Below are 18,525 nucleotides of genomic sequence, written 5' to 3'. Positions count from 1 at the left end.
CCTGTGTTTGTCTTCAACTAATGGATGAGGGACCAGTATCTAGCTTGGAGTGAATTGTGTGCTGTTATCAGATTTTTTTGAATGCAAATAAACTGTGTAAAAAATAATTACAGTGTGATTCAGGGCTTAACACTGCCTTGAATATACTCCATAGTTTTAAAAATAAGAAAGATAAAAAAAGAAAAAAAAATTTAATTGTTATAGCTTGTGAGTGGTTGAGACTCCGTGGCATTCAGTTATTACGATCTTAGCCTCAGAGAGAGACGATAAACCAGTAGAATTCATTCCTGCAACCAGATCCTCAATCCCAGACTCTCTTGCTCTAAAGACTTATGGCACATGAAGGTTGTATTTATTTAATTATCAAACAGCTGGATGAAATGAACAACTCAGAAATATCCAAGTATCAAAACATTGTGTTGATGAAATATCCAGATGACAGGCCAAATTATTTGATGTTTGTTAATGGGTTTAAATATTTTGTTGAAACTGAAGCAGTGTGCTGGAAGATGAGGTGCACACTGAATGTGGGATTATAGGGCCTTTACTTAAAATTCCTTTGGAGTACATTCTTATCCTATGCAAATTTCCTTCCATGAAATATACTCCATGACCTGAATAAAACTAAAAATAAGAGTCAGTCTTTAAAATACATTATCTTTTGAGAAGAAAATTTTAACTATTAGGAAGAAAGAGAACATACTAAAAAATGTATTGAAACTTCTTTCAGATGAAAATAGGAACATCTGTCTGAAATAAGGATCACAGTGGCCAAGGGCTATACACAAACATAAACCAGAGTTGTAAAATATCTATTTAGCAGTAGTCAAAATGTGAATAAATACTATCCTTTTAATCCTTTTTTTTTTTGCTACACATGCCATTATTTCTTCCCCAAATATTACTGCTCCTTCAGAGAAAACAAGCAAATAGAACCAATCATGGAAGAGCTTTATTTCTTTCATGTTAAAACAATTTTTTCACCTATTACATAAGAAGACAATGTAATGAAATAAATGGCTATTTTTAAGAACTCTAATACAATATGATATTTTATGAATGTTCAGAAATAGCTTATACTTGAATTTAAAATTCCAGAAGTGACGAGGTAAACATGCTGCTTCTCTTGCAGTTGCCAAGGCAGCCTTCATATCACTTGGTGTAAAGATGGATTGTGGGGAGCAGCCTTTCAGTCTTGGTTTTCTTCACACCCCAAAGTCTGCGATTTTAGTTGAATGGTCAGGTTGGAATGGCAAAGAAATAAGAATGGCGGCCTAGTTCCTGTGTGTGCAGTTGACTGGAGGAAGAGAATCTTAATCTGTCCCCACACATTATCCCCCAACCCAGCTTCAGCATTCCTTGGCCCAGAACCGTTGGTCTCCCCAACCTTGTAAGTCTGGCTCTCTGGTCTCCTAATATTGCTTTACCTCTGACCCCATACTGTGTCTGCTGCTGAGACCAGTGGCCAAGTGAAACAGGGTCACCTCCCTATTGAGGACAGCTGCCGCCACACTGATTAGGGAACTAAGAACTCAAGAAGGGCCACTGTGACAGACTTGGATAAGTCAGAGTAAACAGTGGACTAAACTGGATGTGCCAGATATGTCGGGATTCTTAGGTTATTTGTGTCTTGTGGAGATGCCAGCAGCTGAACACAGCAACATGTGTTTTAAAAAGCCACAAGGATTCCCTTTGTGAAGAAAATACAATCAAGTATATCTACATATAAGAAGTGATGGTTTGGTACTTTCCCGGTGGTCCAGTGGTTGGGACTCTGCGCTTCCAGCGGGGGAAAGGGTGCTGGTTTGATCCTTGGTCAGGGAAGTTTTGCATAGCATGAGGTGTGGCCAAAGAAAAACAGAAAGAATGGTTCCAAGTTCCCACTTTTGCAGCGAACACTAAAGGGGAAGATCAAAAAATGCCATTTGCAAACAATTAGGGGGTAAGACATTTTAAATTAATGAGCACAGGACGCTCAATCGAGTACTCTGTGTGATCCTGGAGAAGTCGTATCTCAGGCTCCTCATCTGTTAAATTTCAAGAAGTTTGGACAAGATAACTGTTGCTGTTATCTCCCTACTCTAACAGTCTTTGACTTGGCGGTGCCCAAGATTATAAAGTGAATGAAATTTCCAACTCTTTGATTCTCTGTGTTTTCTAAATTTTATGCAAAGAACATATATTCCTTTTGTAAATTAGGAATTAAGGACTTAATTGTGTCTTTTTTGATTTAAAATATTTAGAGGCACAGCAACGCTAGAGATCACCTCCTTTAGTCATGGAAAAGTAAAAAGGTTAAGTAATTTGCCCAAATGTGTACAGTCGTTAATGCTGAGTCATGGATTCTAACCAAATTCCTTTGACCCTAAGGCTGGTGCTCTTCAGTGATACATTAAACAGAAAATGGCAATCATCTCCATCAGTTAACAAGAATAAAACCCCTCCCTTGATTCTCTCTCGTCTTCCTATCAGGATTTAAAAGAAATTGAGGCTTAGCAATAAAACCAAGAATTTGAAGAACTTGGAGGTCAGGCATTTATTTGTACAGTACACAAGTCCTGTGATAGACAAGCCCACTTTCTCCTGTGCTGAGTATCCTGGCCCACACATGTCTCTCCTGTTAGCCAAGCGGCATGTGACACAGTGACCTACCAGCCCCTTCTCCAACCATAAGCAAAGTGGCAAATGCTTACAACCCTTTGCATGGTGTTTCTTTTCTATGTAATCCTGAAAACAATGTCCGTCTGGATAGAACCCTCCTGTACACATACTCCATACGCTGTGCACAGACAGCCTGCCTCCCCTCAACTCCCCAGGTGTCAAAACCTAAAAGAGGAGCAACGATGTGAGCTATCCTGGATGCGTTGCAACCTAACCTTGCTTTACAATTTACCGTTTTAACAGTTTTGTGAGACAGACAATGACTCGTAAGCTTAAGAAATAAACAATAAACTAGAAAAAGTAAGCTGCTGCGTGAGTCTGATGAGGACTTCCAAGGCATTCTGGACTTTCAGCTGGAAACCCTTTCCGGCGCACCTTCTGTTCACACCAGCAGAAGCTAAATATAGTAGTTTTTAAGGTATCCTATAATCGCTATTTACTGGCTGAGAGTGCAAGAAATGGTTTATTGGCGAGTATCAATAAAACATCAAAGCCCCCTCTTAGAAGGCAGTGCCGTTTCCCGCCCGCTTGATGCACGTGAAATCAGTGACCCTAATAAGGCCGGGAAGGCTCATTAGGAAAAAGCAATAGTTTTCAGTGTCCTTTATGAGCGAGCAGCCACCGCAGAGGAGATCAAAGGCTCCCTCAGTGGTGTCTGTACGTCTGTTTTCTTTTCATCTAACGTGTTATTTGCTTAGTTGTTTGACAGCATCAAAGCTTTTGACTGTTAGCTTCTTTGGTCTGCACGGGACCAAATCATTTTACTAATCCATCTGGTTTAAGATAGAAATGCTCCCGATAACCGCAGGTCACCAGTTTGAAGGAAATGAACACTTTAAGAATTTACCGTTAGTTTCTAGGGGCCAGGTTCTCTTCATCAGTCTGGAGGTAGATAGCTTCTTTGTTCCTGTATCTTATCAAGTCATCCATTATTTTTAAGGAAAGACACAATTTAGAATCCAGGAAAAAGAAGCATATTCTCCCTCCACCCCCCATCTTTCAAGAGCGTTATTGACATATAATTCACATACTATACAATTCACCTTTTTAAAGTGTATAATTCAAATTGTTTTTAGTATATTCACAGAGTTTTGCAATCTTAGAACATTTCATCACCCTGTAAAGAAACCCTCGACTGAATCACGTTGTTTACCTTAAATTTACACAATCTTATAAGTCAGTAAAGCTGGGAAACAAAAGTGAGGGAGAAAAAGGAAAGAAACCTATGAGCAGTGGCTCTAGCTTTTCCCCTCAAACCTTTCTACCTCCATCCCCCCATGACCAGGCAACTATTCCTCTACGTTTAGCTTCTATGAATTTGCCTATTCCAAATGTTTCATCTAGTAGAATTATACAAAATATGATCCTTTACGACTGGCTTTGTTCACTTAAAGTCTTATAGCATGTGTCAATACTTTCTTATTACCAAACAATATCCCATTGTATGTATATACCACATTTTATTTATCGATTTATCAGTAGACAGGCATTTGGGTTGTTTCTGCTTTGGGCTATCATAAATAATACTACTGTGAACATTCTTACACAAGTTGTGGTGTGTACATATATTTTCATTTCTCTTGTGTATATACCTAGCAGTGGAATGCTGGATCATATTGTAACTCAATGTTTAACCTTTTGAGGATGTGCCAGGCTGTTTTCCAAAGCTGCAGCAGCATTTACATTCTCATCAGGTGATAGTTCCAAGCCCTCTGCATCCTCACCAACACATATTACTGTCTGTCTTTTTGATTAGAGCCATCCTAGCAGGTATGACATGGTATCTTTTTGTGTTTTGATGTACATTTCCCATTCTGTATTCATGGATCATACTGCTTATCCTGTTTTTATACTTATTGACCATATTGGTATGCCCTCCCTGAAGAAATGTCCATCTAGATCCTCTGCCTATTTTTTTAACAAAGTTGTCTTTTTATTACTGAGGACATGCAGAGAGGCAGGTTCAATGCCTGGATCGGGAAGATTCCCTGGAGGAGGGCATGGCAACCCACTCCAGGATTCTTGCCTGGAGAAGCCCATGGACAGAGGAGCCTGGTGAGCCAGACTTCATGGGGTTTCTAAGAGTCGGACACAACTGAAGTGACTTAGCATGCACACATGCTTCATGTATTCTAGACATGAATCCTTGAATATGTAATTTGCCAGCGTTTTCTCTTTTTAATTTTATTTAGATGTTCTACAGTAATTGTGTGCTTCCTGTTTATATGAACAGGAAATTCCTTCAAAAGGAATCATGAGTCACAATAGAGGAAATAAAATATGTTTCAGAATTCTCTTTTGACAAATATACAGATTGAAAGAGAAAAAGCTCTGATCATAATATTAGAACAAGAACTTAGTAAGTCATTACCATAGCCCATTCAGTTTTGTTGCAACAAGTTATTCATGTCTGTATATAGATTTTGAGTTTACAAATTACCCTGATATACATACTCTCTTGTAACTTTCCTAACAGCTCTTCAAAATATTACATTTATCCCATTTACTAGTGGAAAAAATGAAGGGACGGGAACAGAGTAGAGATATTTTGTAAAGTACCTTCTCACACTTAAGATTAAGTCCACTACATAAATGCCCCAGTATGCAGGTCAAAGTATTTTGTATTTCTATTCAGTGAAATATAAGAGCCATCACACGAGTTGTGTGAAATGATTTTCTTTAATACTTTACTTCTTTGTATGTGATGCCTTAATATAAGATGGGAAGTAAAACAATAGCCAGTATCACAATAAATTAGCCATGGAATGACTACAGATATCAGATATCTCAAAAACTTAATTTATCTTTTAGCATGTCTTAAAATGCATACATCTGTCCCTCTGAGAGTGTGCGTTGAATTAAAGGAGTCATTATGACCACAGAGCGTGTGTATTGGGTTTTTATCTAATAGTAATGCATAAACTTGAGAAAATAGTACACATACTCTGTTCTGCCATTAACTTAAAGTGTAAAACCAGACAGAGCATTTCTGGTAAAGTGCAGTATATATGTGTCTTCACTGTCACGTAAGCAGCACTAATTTCTCTATGAAAAAGTGCAAGTGTTAGTCACTCAGTTTTGTCTAACTCTTTGCGACCCTATGGACCGTAGCCCACCAGGCTCCTCTGTCAATGGGATTTCCCGGGCAAGAATGCTGGGAGTGGGTAGCCATTCCCTTCTCCAGGGGATCTTCCTGGCCCAGGGATTGAACACGGGTCTCCTGCATTGCAGGCAGATTCTTTACTATCTGAGCCACCTGTATCTTTACCAAAATATGAAAGTATATGTGAAATAATTGTATTCTTATTTCCTAGGTAAAAACTCAAAATGTAAATCAAAAGTAGCATTCATCAAGAGTGTTATATTCAAGTCAATTAATCAATTTTGGGGAAAAACTAATTTTCCAACTGCAGAAAAAAAGGCAATCTCTGCTGTTTTGTTCCCCCCAAAATGGACCCATGCACATGAGCATCTCCCCTTCTGTGTGTTGCATATGCAGTTTAGTGTTCTTGTTACCTCTCTTCTAACCAGTGGTGAGTTCAGAAATACCTGTTCCGCGGGAAGGAAGTGAATGATCTGTTTGCCCTCTTTGGTTGTAGGTGCCAGCCAGGCTGTTCACATTCCTTCCTGAACTCTGTTGGACCAATCTCTTTACTTCCCCTGTTTGGGAAATCTTCAGATGTAGATGTGATGATTACATTGGTTGGAGTGCCTGGAGAATGAAGCCTTTGAAAGCGTCCTGGGGCTGCCTCAACAGTCCAGGGGAAACATGCTCTCAGTCAAGAGCCACTTTGGAAAAGAAGTATGGTTTTCTTCTCAGCAGAACTCCCACCTTTACATAAGAATATCAGCTTTCTATTTAAAATCACACAGGGGTATAGAAGAAACAAGCATTTCCGCCTGTGAAACAGACTTTAATTAGTTGAGATTAAGTGGCTGAGCTCTCCAAGAATTCTTCAGATTGGCGTTTTGTTTCCTGATACAAATAGGAAAACTCATTGAAACCCTCACAAAGAAATAAATGACTGAGCCCCTAATCCAGGAGCCCATCTTTCGTTATTACCTAGAGAATTCCTAGAGAAGCTTCTGTTTTTTGGTTTTGTCTTTGATGGTTAACTTACCCAATGCATTGTATTATTTGCGGGGTGAGAAAGTTGACCTTTGGCTCTCGGGTGAGCAGCTGCAGTCGACATGGCTGGAGGAGAGAGAATCTGTAAGCACTCAACCCTGTGGATTACCACCCTAGCTCACCCTTACTGTGCTAATATGGGGCAAGGAAATGTCGTTTAAGAGGAAGTAGCTCCTTAAGGAAGGAAGTGGGCAGTGCAGGAAAAACAAACCAGAACCTTCTCAGAATAGAATTCACCTTTGACCACCACTTGAAGCTCCCCACCCCATGTCCGAGTCCTGCCGGACAGGGATACACATGTCAAAACCTGTCCAAGCCTGCCCTGCCCATAAACAATCACCAGTGTTCTAAAATCAACTTCACTGGCGTTTGGAGCTCACAGATACTACGTAGGCTCTCACGTCCTTAATAAACAGATAAGTCGACACCATTTGTTCACACTTTGCAAAGAATTTTACATTCCTCCAACAGCAGCCAAGAAGCAAAAAACATTAATGAGATTCAGTGGCCCCTTAGTTCATGAAGAAGCTCTTCTGACCAGCAGAGCGGCCATCTGCTCATTGGCAATGAGATCCTCTAGAAAATAAGCTCTGGCTTCATGTACATGTCTCAGAAAACAAGTAGCTAGTCATTGTTTTTATAGAAGATTCACTGTTTTTGTAAAAGCTTTTTGGTTGTTTTACGGAGAAAATATGTTTAATTTATTTTATTCTGAAGCCCGGAAAGTCCAAGATCAAGGTGCCAGCAGATTCAGTCTCTGCAAGGAGCTCACTTTTCTTTTCTTTTCAAGCTTTCATCAGAATCAGCCTGAACAGTCCATTTATGACAATGGCCTTTTTCCTTAGGCTTTTTCTAGCATGCACCTGAAAACTTTTCCAGCTTCTCCTATAGCCCAGCTCTGGTCACCTCATTCCCCAGTTCACAAACCTTCAGAACTTCCTCCATTGCTTTTGAAATAGAGTTCAAACGCTTCACTTGGCACTGAACATCTCCATAACCTTGACCACTGCTTCTCCAGGTTTCCTCTCGTTTCGTATACTCTGCATTCCTTCACCCTGGCATGAACATATATCATGAACAGGCATCATTTTTTCCTCTAATTTTTCCAGTGTTGGAGCCAGGGAATGGGTGAATTGCCCACTAACTGTTAAAGACTTCTACTTACAAATGTTCATTTAGCCAAAGCAAGCTATATAGATACATATATCTTCAAGGAGGTAGTGAAAGACATACGTGACATATACCCAATAAAAGGAGAATTGAAGTACTGCTGAGCATTCCTAGGGACCACCGCACTCTAAAACCATCATATGTTAAACAGAAACAGTTTATGTGAAATACTAAGTAACTTATAATCAAAAGATCCCAAATGTTTGTAATCAAAAAGAAAAAGTTTTGTCGTCAGATATTTTATATGCCCTCAGAGCCTATAGTTATTCCAAAAATTCAATAATCTGGTCTTGGCAATTCAGGGTAAAATAAATGCAAAAAGAAACAGCTTCTTAAAACATGCTCTCTGTACATTTTCCTTTCTTATTAGAGTTAGTTTCAGACATTCTTCACATTTTTAGGAAATCATTTGATTTGTTTCTATTTTACTATGTAATTTAAAACCCTCTACCTTTTACCGAAATGTATTAACCACTGAAAAATTAAAAGCAATATAAAAGTAAAAACAGTTGAAGCCAGTTTTAAAGACTTAAAGACTAAATTTTTCAAATTATAATGCTCTACTTTCATATATATATGTATGTATTCCTAGCAGTCCAATAAAATGGAGTGCTTGTTATTTATTGGAATTTGACATTCCAGTGGTGTTAGCCAACCAAGTAATTCTTTTTTCAAGCTTCCTGCTCAAAAATGTGTACAGAGAATTGTTTCTATAACAGTTAATATTGATGGTTTGGTTTGCAACATCAAGTTAAAGTTAGTTTTATGTATTCTCTTTTTGCCTTATTTAATGAATATCCTTGGTGGTCAGCTTTTTCTTTTAGACTTTTTAATCCTTGTTGCATTGAAGAAAAGTATCAAAGGAATGATCAAAAATAGACATAACACAAAAAGTAAGCTTCAGAGACATAAATAGATTATAATGTTAGTTTAAATGAGCATTTATTGTTCTTTAAACAAAGCACAACTGTCTTAGGTGCAAAGATACCCCACAAGATATTAGACAACAACTGAGAGACTTGTGGGGTGAGGGGAGGGTGCAGTTCTTGTCTGATGGGCTAAGGAAACAGTTTTTATTGAGTGCCTACTGTGTGTACTCTGGGAGTTGGTGATGGACAGGGAGGCCTGGCGTGCTGCGATTCATGGGGTCGCAAAGGGTCGGACACGACTGAGCGACTGAACTGAACTGAACTATGTGTACTACTCTGTACTAAGTGATTTAAATATAGTCTGTCACATTAGCCTTTAACAAACCTAGAATGTTACTCTCCCTTCTCTGCAAATGAAGGCATCAAGGCATAAATATTTAGGAAGACTGCAAAAGGTCACACAACCGGTAACTGATGGAATTAAGATTCCAAATCCTAAACTCCTCTCATTATGGTGGAGAAGGGAGGCGTAGTTCCTAGAAAGCAGAAAGATGTGGAAGAACAGTGGCTCGAAAAAACAATCGGCAGGAGCAGGAGGAAAGCTGTGCTAGGAAACAGAGTTCTGGAATCACCAGGGAGTGCCTGGGGTTTAGAAACTGTTTTGAAATTTTAGCAAGTAGAATTTGGGGAAATTCTGGTGAAGGAGCAATCAGAAGGTAAAGTCCAAGGGGAAATTTTTAATAATTAGTTTCTTATTTTACTATGTTTCTAGACATGTTTCTAGCCTATATAAAACATTATCAATATACTCAACAAAATGCTGATATGGAATGTAAATTTCCTTTCTCAAAACACTTTTAGTACAATGGCTTAAAGTCCAACATAGGATAATCTACACTATCTACCTTTTTAAATTTTCTTACCATAATCTTTAGAGTTTGAAGATATAGGGCTTCCTCTATCCCCCTCTCATTTACAATAGCAAGGGTGAGTGATTAAATCAAAAATATGTTTTTGAGGCTGGCTCTGTTTCCTGATGTAATATGTCTGTGATATCTTCCATTGCACAGTACTGTGAATGCCAGAGATTGCCAAAATAGTAATTGATGAAAGTAATCAAAAGGCCTTCTTAGACTTCAGAATTTCAACCTTCTTTGTTGTCTCTTAAAAGAAGAACTGAGACTAACTTCTCCTTGGCAGTGCTTTCCTTGGCATTAAGAAATGGAAGCCTTTGGGAGCAGTTTTTGCCATTGTGTGGGATGGGTCCCTGGGGAAGGATTCGGGTTGCCAGCCAGCTTTGGAGGCCTCTCTCCAGCCTAGATGTCTCTATCTGGGTGTGCTGCCGGCAGCAATCATCTAGGGCGGTGGTGTCTAACATCTCCCCGGCAGCAAACGAGGTGGCCACACGACAGCGTTTGTTTAGTTTGTAGGGAAAACTCGTGAAAGGTGACAACCTTAGTGCAGGGCTGAGAAAACCCAATGAGTTTAAAGTGGCTAAGGATTGAAGACTTGAAAGATAGTCCCTTCACGTCCTTGTGCACAGGAGTCACCTCCAGGCCTCCCTTGGCCCGAGTCTGCACCATTAGCTTTGAGACCCAGTCACCTCACGCCTTCTTACTGGGGCTGCCTCTCATCACTCAGCCCACAGCCCTTCTTGCCGACATTCCAGGCTGTGACTGTGTGGCTGTCACCGCGCTTCCCCTGCAGGACACACAGTCACACCTCCTGAGTCTGTTGATGTCCACGTGAACGGTTAACAGTCCTTATTTGAAACTGTATATTTTTTTTTGAGGGGGGACACTTTAATGCGATAGTAAATCAAAAGCCGTATTTAGTCCCTAAAGCAGTGATGTATGGAACCCTCTGATGTAGAAAAAATAAATATGCAATGTGTGTCTACGCCTCTCTCCTCCACAGGAACGAGGTATTTATAAAACAAATGTTATAAAAATTGATGAACTGTGAGTGAGCCGAAGGATATTTGCTCCTTTTCTTAAGGGTAAGAAGACAATAATATCTGATTACAAAATCCAAGGAACATAGCATCCTACTTGATGTGCTCACTTATTGATAGTTGTATTTAATAATCTGGAAGCATCTGGTCTCTGAGGAAAATATATTTTGTGCTTTAAAGCAATTCCTGCTTGGATCAAAATTATAGAATATAATTCTATAGTTACATTCTATAGTAGAATGTAACTCTATTATAGAATGTAATTATAGTAGAATATAAAAGAACTTACCTTAGCATTTCCATATGAACCCCACTTGTCCCACCAGCCATTCTGCTCAGGCCTCCATCTTTATTTTGGTCACCCTTATATTTCTTTGCTGAAAAGTTCAAATTTTGTATCTCCTTTGTGCTCAGAAACCTATCTTGTTCAAAAGAGCCCTCACTGACATCCCTACTACTGAACCATTACCAGCCATTCAGTTTTCTTTATTGTAGCAAAATATGCAAAACACAAACTTCACCATTTTAAAGATTTAAAAATATGCAATTCAGGAGTACTTAGTGTATTCACATTGCTTTGCATGCCACCATTATATAGCTCCAGAAAATTTTGATCACCCCAAAGGGAACCCCTCATGCCCATTAAGCAGTCGCTCCCAATCTCCATTGCTCCCCAACACCTAGAAACCACTGATCTGCTTTCTGGGTTTGCCTATTCTGGATATCTCATGTAAATACAGTTATGCAATATGTGACCTTTTGTGTCTGGCTTGCTTCACTTAGCATAATATTTTAATTTTTACCCATGTTGTAGCATGTATCAGTATTTCATCTTTTTATGGGTGAATAGTATTCCATGTATGATTCTACTACATTTTATTTATCTATCCATCCAATGACGGCTGTTTGAAATGTTTACACTTTTTAACGATTGTGAAAATACATTTATTGTAAAATATATTTAACTAGCTATTGTTCAGCTGTTGTGAACATTCTTGTACAAGTTTATCTTTGAACATCCATTTCCAATTCTTTTGTTATCTATACCTAGTAGAATTTTTGAGTGATGCAGTTATTTATTTTGAACTTATTCAAAGGATAAACCATTTTACATCTACCAGCAATGCATGAGGGTTCCAATTTCTCGACATTCTCACCAACATTTGTTATTTTCCATTTTTTAAATTATAGCTATGTTAGTGGGTGTGAAGTGGTATGTTATTGTGGTTTTGATTTACTTCTTCCTGATGGCTAGTGACCTGGAGCTTCTTTTCATGTACTTGTTGCTATTATCTTCTTAGGAGAGATGTCTATAGGCTTGCAAATATTTTCTTTCATCTGTGGGTTGTCTAATAAATGATAGAGGTGATTTTAATGCCCATTTCTTAAAATTCTATAGCCTGGACTTTTAATTACTATGCCATAAAACTCAATCAGGAATGTGAAGATAGGGTCAGCAGCTCCCATATGAAACTGGAAGGAGAGGCAAAGGTCCATAATATTTATTGAGTGCAGAACATCTTCAGAGAATACAAAGAAAATGCGTTCTGCCCACACTTGAAGTCTCATGGGGAGACATACCAGACCCACATCATTCAACTAGAGAATAACTGCAGGCTCAGCCAGACTTAACCATCTTTTGGCCCCAAAAGGTGTTTGGCAATGTTTGGAAATACTGTTAGCTGCCACAGCTGGAACCACCGCTAGCATCTGATGGGTAGAGACCAGGGATGCTGGTCCACCCATTACAATGCACCAGGACAGCCCCTCCATGGCAGAAGTTATTTGTCTCAATATGTCAGTAATTCTGAGGTTGAGAAACTCTAGGCTAAACCTTCGCTAAGGAACTTTTTCAGAAAAAGAAGAGAAAACTTTGTGGGAAGCCTGGGGCAAGGAAGGGACCCGAAACGTCCAGCTGGGGACAGGGCTGGGGCAAATTGAGCAGAAGGGTATTACCAGTCGGTGAGGAGTGTAGCCAGTGGTGGGAACTGAAAATGAGCTGGAGCCCACTGGAGCAAAGAGTGTGTCATGTAAACGAAAAGCAGTAGCCAGAGAAATGGTTTGGAACTCAGAAGCACTGGGCTCTAACTTGGCAACTGGGTGGCTTTGAGCAAATCACTTGACCTTTCTGAAATTCAGAGTAACCCTCTGTCAATAGAGATCATTTTAATCAAATGAAATCCCATGTGTACAATCAGTTTATAAGAGGAAATATGAAATATTGCTGTTAACTTTATGATTGTGGTTGTTACCAGATTGGGTTGATTTAGAGTGTTAGGACCTTGAAAGCCTGGCTAGGAGATGAGGTTGGGTCTGACAGGACCATCTGGAGCAGAAACCCATTAGAGCAGAGGGATGCTATGGGTGGTTTATTTTGTCATGGAGCAGGGAGGCAGTGTGGTAAGGACGACCATCTCAGACACCTTTCCAGGGAAACAGCATGAATGGAGGAGGGGCCAGCGTGGAGGCAGCTGGGGAAAGACCCCACCCCATCATTTCCCCCAGGTGGCTGCTGCCCCTGCACTTCCATGACCTGGTAAACTGACTCCTGCGGCTCTTCTGAGGATGTGTTGGGGAGTGAGCTGTGGCCCTTTGCAGTGGAGGACAGAAATGCAGGCAGGTTACTCCATGAGCTTGTGTGCTGGTTTTGTGTAATGAGGTAGAATTGAACAAGTAAAAGTTATATGCAGTTTCTAAGATTGGCTGTTTAATATTTCATGATCAACATACAATAGAATTCTAAGGAAAACTAGGTGCTGGATTTTCCTGAATCTGTCCTACCTTGCAGGATGCTTGCTGCCATGTGCTTAGTTGTGTCCGACTCTTTGCTGCTGCTGAGTTGCTTCAGTCGTGTCCGACTCTGTGCAACCCCGTAGACGGCAGCCCACCAGGCTCTTCTGTCCCTGGGATTCTCCAGGCAAGAACACCGGAGTGGGTTGCCATGTCCTGCTCCAGGGGATCTTCCTGACCCAGGGTTCAAACCCGCACCTCTTGCATCTCCTGCATTGGCAGGCAGATTCTTTACCACTATGCCACCTGGAAAGTCTAAGCATTACCATGGTAGTATTTTTGAAGCATATATAGGTAATGGAATACATTATCTTTGAGGTTTTATTTTCCTATATTCAATCTTTAAATTCAGATTTTGCCAGCCTGGCACCAAGGTAGAAAATTTAACATGTTAATTATTTTTAATTAAAATAATTTATTTTTAAGACATTTGGAAAATGGCTTACTGGCTTTATCATGTCTATAGAGAATGTTGAATGTAGGCTTCACTGGGATGTAAGCTTCAAAAGGCCAGGGGTTTGCAGTTGGTTTGTTCACTGCTATAACCCTAATGCTTAGAACCAGTGCCAGCTCATGGGAACACTCAATAAATTGTCAAATGAATGAATGAATGAACGTACGAATGAACAAGAAGTATGTGCTGTCTGTGCATTCTCCCCAGGTGGCTGTGTGATTGATCAAACACCGGGTACATCTGTGGGGCTGGGTACGACAGTACCTGACCCCCGTCCTGAACTAAGACTGTTATCAAAGCCGTCCACCAAGACCCATCTCTTGTCACTCATTCGTGGCCATGAGCACTCACATCAAGCGTTTTCCGCTCTCCTTTTTACCTTCTCTGGAACCCAGCAGAGATGAATCAGTACTGTTGGAAGTGGATGCAGATAAGAGCACAAAGGGATCAAATTTTCCCCCTCGGAAGTGGCAGCTGGTTTGTCTCCTTACACCTTTCCCCAAAAGTGGCCTTTCCATGTTCCGAGGAAGAAAACATAGTCTGGGCGGGTGTGCGCCTGGCAGGACTGTTGTACTCCAGTCTCTTCAGTGGCTACAGAAGTAAGGGCTCTTCAGTAAGACTTGACAAGATGCCAGTTCCGCCAGCGATAAGAGGAGCCTGAAACACAGCAGTCACCGCAGGCCACCGGCCTACTTCCCCAGGTAGGGCTGTGAGACCGCCAAACCAAGCAAGGAGGAGAGCTATCTTGACAGCCTGTCAGCAGAGTTCCAAAAATGTAAAATGTGGCTTTCCTAAAGAACTACTGAAACAACAGAAGAACACTAACTCAGTCATCTAAGGATCCTCTTCATGGTTTGAAGGACTCGCATTTGCCTATTTTCCATTCTCTAGCTATTCTGAGTATATCTATGTTTCTTTTTTTTTCTTTTTTTAGTATTTTATGAGTTTATTTACTTGGCCTCACCAGGTCTTAGTTGTGGCATGCAGGATCTTTAGTTGCGGCACTCGAACGCTTAGCTGAAGCATGTGGGATCTAGCTCCCTAACCAGGGATCAAACCCAGGCCTCTTGTGTTGAGAGCTCGGGGTCTTAGCCCCTGGACCACCAGTGAAGTTCCCATTCTGAGTATTTCTTAGTCATTTATATTAATAATGTTTGCTCACTTTCTACATCAACATGCAAGTTGTTTTTTATGATACCTGAGCTCTTCATTTGGTGTAGGGGGAAATTCCAGGATAGATCTTCTTATAAAGGAAAACAGAAAAAATAAAAAGGTACTTACTCTGATATGAATTGAAGTACCATTCTCATGAAACCTTAGTCTGAGGTGTTTTTTGCATTGTGGGAGCCTTAACTGCAGACTTGGCCAAGACTCCTAAAAGATGAAATTTCATCACAGAAGAGGAGTTTATTAGTTTTCTTTCTTAATGTCTTATCTTTTAAAATGCATATCCTTGGCATAAAAACCAATAATTTTCCAGCATCTTCCCAAATTATATGTTTTCTGAAAATATGAAGATTTTTGATAAACTCAGTGAGGCACATTTTTTGTCAAAATTTACATAGAAATAGAGAAGAATATGTGTTTCAAGAATATAGTGTCATAGATTGGAAGGGTGTGCTTGAGGTTTTGTGATGGGCTTCACAGGTGGTGCTGGTGGTAAATAACCCGCCTGCCAATGCAGGAGACGGAAGAGACTCGAGTTCAATCCCTGGATTGGGAAGATCCCCTGAAGGATGGCATGGAAACCCACTCCAGTATTCTTGCCTGGGGAATCCCATGCACAGAAGAGCCTGGTGGGCTATATCCATAGGGTCACAAAGAGTCGGACACGACTGAAGTGACTTAGCACACATGAAGGCGTGTGATACATAACTATGAGCCCATGCACAGTGGGTATGAGTGCACATTCATGAGGTTTGCGTGATCATTTTGCTTTCCTTAGCTACCTGTAGCCAGTATTCACTCTTGAGGGAAAGACCTGTTTTCTCAGTATTTTAAAGTTAATTATTGGGGCATTTTAATGTTGATATTATCCTGCATTATTTTTATTAAAAGTCTTTCACCATCATCTCTGAGACTATAATGAAGGGCAATAAGTTAATAAAAATTAATATGAATAAATAAATGTTACTTTTAACTGTGAAATTACAAATAAATTATAGTTAAGCTCCCACCACATTAAACATCTCTTCTCAAAACTTAAAGAATCAAAAGTAAATCACAAGCCATTTTAAAATTCTCTATTATAGCAAACAGAATATAGCTATGCAAATAAAAACCAGTCCAGTACCCTGGAGTAAAGCAAATTTTGATCAGGTCAAACTAAAATGAGTGAAGTCCAGAAGTAGACACAAACATTTGGTCAAATGGAAAACATTTCTGGACTTCTGCCTTTCAGACCTGCCTGCCTCCCAAGCTGTTATATGGTGATATCAAAAATACTTCACGTATCACAGAGATAACATGAGGATGAAAGGCATGTTTGAAGTTCTTGAAACTATTCTGAGAAAGCTACTTGAGAAAACACAAGCACTGACAATGATGCCAGGCAGCCTGTCATTAAAACCAGGTAACTGAGACTTCCTGGCAGTCCAGTGGTTAAGATTTCACCTTCCAATGCAGAGGTTCAGTGTTCAATCCTTGGTCAGGGAGCTTAAAAAAAAAAAAAGCAAGCAAGCAAGCATAAAACAGAAGAAATATTGTAAAAAATTCAATAAAGTCTTTAAAAATGGTCCACATCAAAAAAAATCTTTTAAAAATTCAAAAAGAAAAGCTAGGCCATCATTTTTCATCCATTTCACCTTTCTCTTAAGTTTATGACATTAAAGTATCACATCAAAATGAACATTTTCTAAATCAATCTTCGTTGGTAAAATGAGCGCCAAAAGCAATACCAAAACCAAATCCTCAGATGAAGTAAGATAGAAAGAAAATACAGCCTTAGGAAATGAACAAACCCGAATTCATTCATTCTTTCATGCATGTCAAGCATTGTCCTAGGTGCTAGAGACATACCAATAAACAGAGCCCTCACAACCCCTGCCCTTGCGGAACTTACACTTCAAGAGAAGAAACAGCAGTTACTGAGTGTTCCAGAGAAAAGCTGAGTACTGTTTCAGATCAGATCAGATCAGACGCTCAGTCGTGTCCAACTCTTTGCGACCCCATGAATCGCAGCACGCCAGGCCTCCCTGTCCATCACCAACTCCCGGAGTTCACTCAGACTCATGTCTATCGAGTCAGTGATGCCATCCAGCCATCCCATCCTCTGTCGTCCCCTTCTCCTCTTGCCCCCAATCCCTCCCAGCATCAGAGTCTTTTCCAGTGAGTCAACTCTTCGCATGAGGTGGCCAAAGTACTGGAGTTTCAGCTTTAGCATCATTCCTTCCAAAGAAATCCCAGGGCTGATCTCCTTCAGAATGGACTGGTTGGATCTCCTTGCAGTCCAAGGGACTCTTAAGAGTCTTGTCCAACACCGCAGTTCAAAAGCGTCAATTCTTCGGCACTCAGCCCTCTTCACAGTCCAACTCTCACATCCATACATGACCACAGGAAAAACCATAGCCTTGACTAGACGGACCTTTGTTGGCAAAGTAATGTCTCTGCTTTTGAATATGCTATCTAGGTTGTGAAAAGAAGAGAAACGAAAAGCAAAGGAGAAAAGGAAAGATATAAACATCTGAATGCAGAGTTCCAAAGAATAGCAAGAAGAGATAAGAAAGCCTTCTTCAGCGATCAATGCAAAGAAATAGAGGAAAACAACAGAACGGGAAAGACTAGGGATCTCTTCAAGAAAATCAGAGATACCAAAGGAACATTTCATGCAAAGATGAGCTCGATAAAGGACAGAAATGGTATGGACCTAACAGAAGCAGAAGATATTAAGAAGAGATGGCAAGAATACACAGAAGAACTGTACAAAAAAGATCTTCACGACCCAGATAATCACGATGGTGTGATCACTGACCTAGAGCCAGACATCCTGGAATGTGAAGTCAAGTGGGCCTTAGAAAGCATCACTACGAACAAAGCTAGTGGAGGTGATGGAATTCCAGTTGAGCTATTCCAAATCCTGAAAGATGATGCTGTGAAAGTGCTGCACTCAATATGCCAGCAAATTTGGAAAACTCAGCAGTGGCCACAGGACTGGAAAAGGTCAGTTTTCATTCCAGTCCCAAAGAAAGGCAATGCCAAAGAATGCTCGAACTACCGCACAATTGCACTCATCTTACATGCTAGTAAAGTATTGCTCAAAATTCTCCAAGCCAGGCTTCAGCAATATGTGAACCGTGAACTTCCTGATGTTCAAGCTGGTTTTAGAAAAGGCAGAGGAACCAGAGATCAAATTGCCAACATCCGCTGGATCATGGAAAAAGCAAGAGAGTTCCAGAAAAACATCTATTTCTGCTTTATTGACTATGCCAAAGCCTTTGACTGTGTGGATCACAATAAACTATGGAAAATTCTGAAAGAGATGGGAATACCAGACCACCTG

General features: G+C 40.1%; 1 protein-coding gene across 6 annotated transcripts in view; it reads left to right on the top strand.

Annotated features, from left to right (window-relative positions):
* Positions 1-18,525, top strand: part of DLC1 (DLC1 Rho GTPase activating protein) — a 434,197-nt gene that overhangs the window by 297,888 nt on the left and 117,784 nt on the right. Inside the window, exon 6 of one of the 6 annotated variants that reach the window (XM_044937836.2) lies at positions 14,235-16,986. The exons of the other annotated variants lie outside the window; for them this stretch is intronic. Within the exon in view, the coding sequence (XP_044793771.1) occupies positions 14,235-14,431 (197 nt within the window). The 3' untranslated portion in view covers positions 14,432-16,986. Of the gene's footprint in view, positions 1-14,234; positions 16,987-18,525 lie in introns of those variants that run through there. 6 annotated transcript variants of the gene reach the window in all.

Source organism: Bubalus bubalis, chromosome 1 (assembly GCF_019923935.1).
Source record: "Bubalus bubalis isolate 160015118507 breed Murrah chromosome 1, NDDB_SH_1, whole genome shotgun sequence".
Lineage (NCBI taxonomy): Eukaryota > Metazoa > Chordata > Mammalia > Artiodactyla > Bovidae > Bubalus > Bubalus bubalis.
Note: the sequence above shows the minus strand (reverse complement) of the source record. Positions and strands in the feature narration are given on the sequence as shown.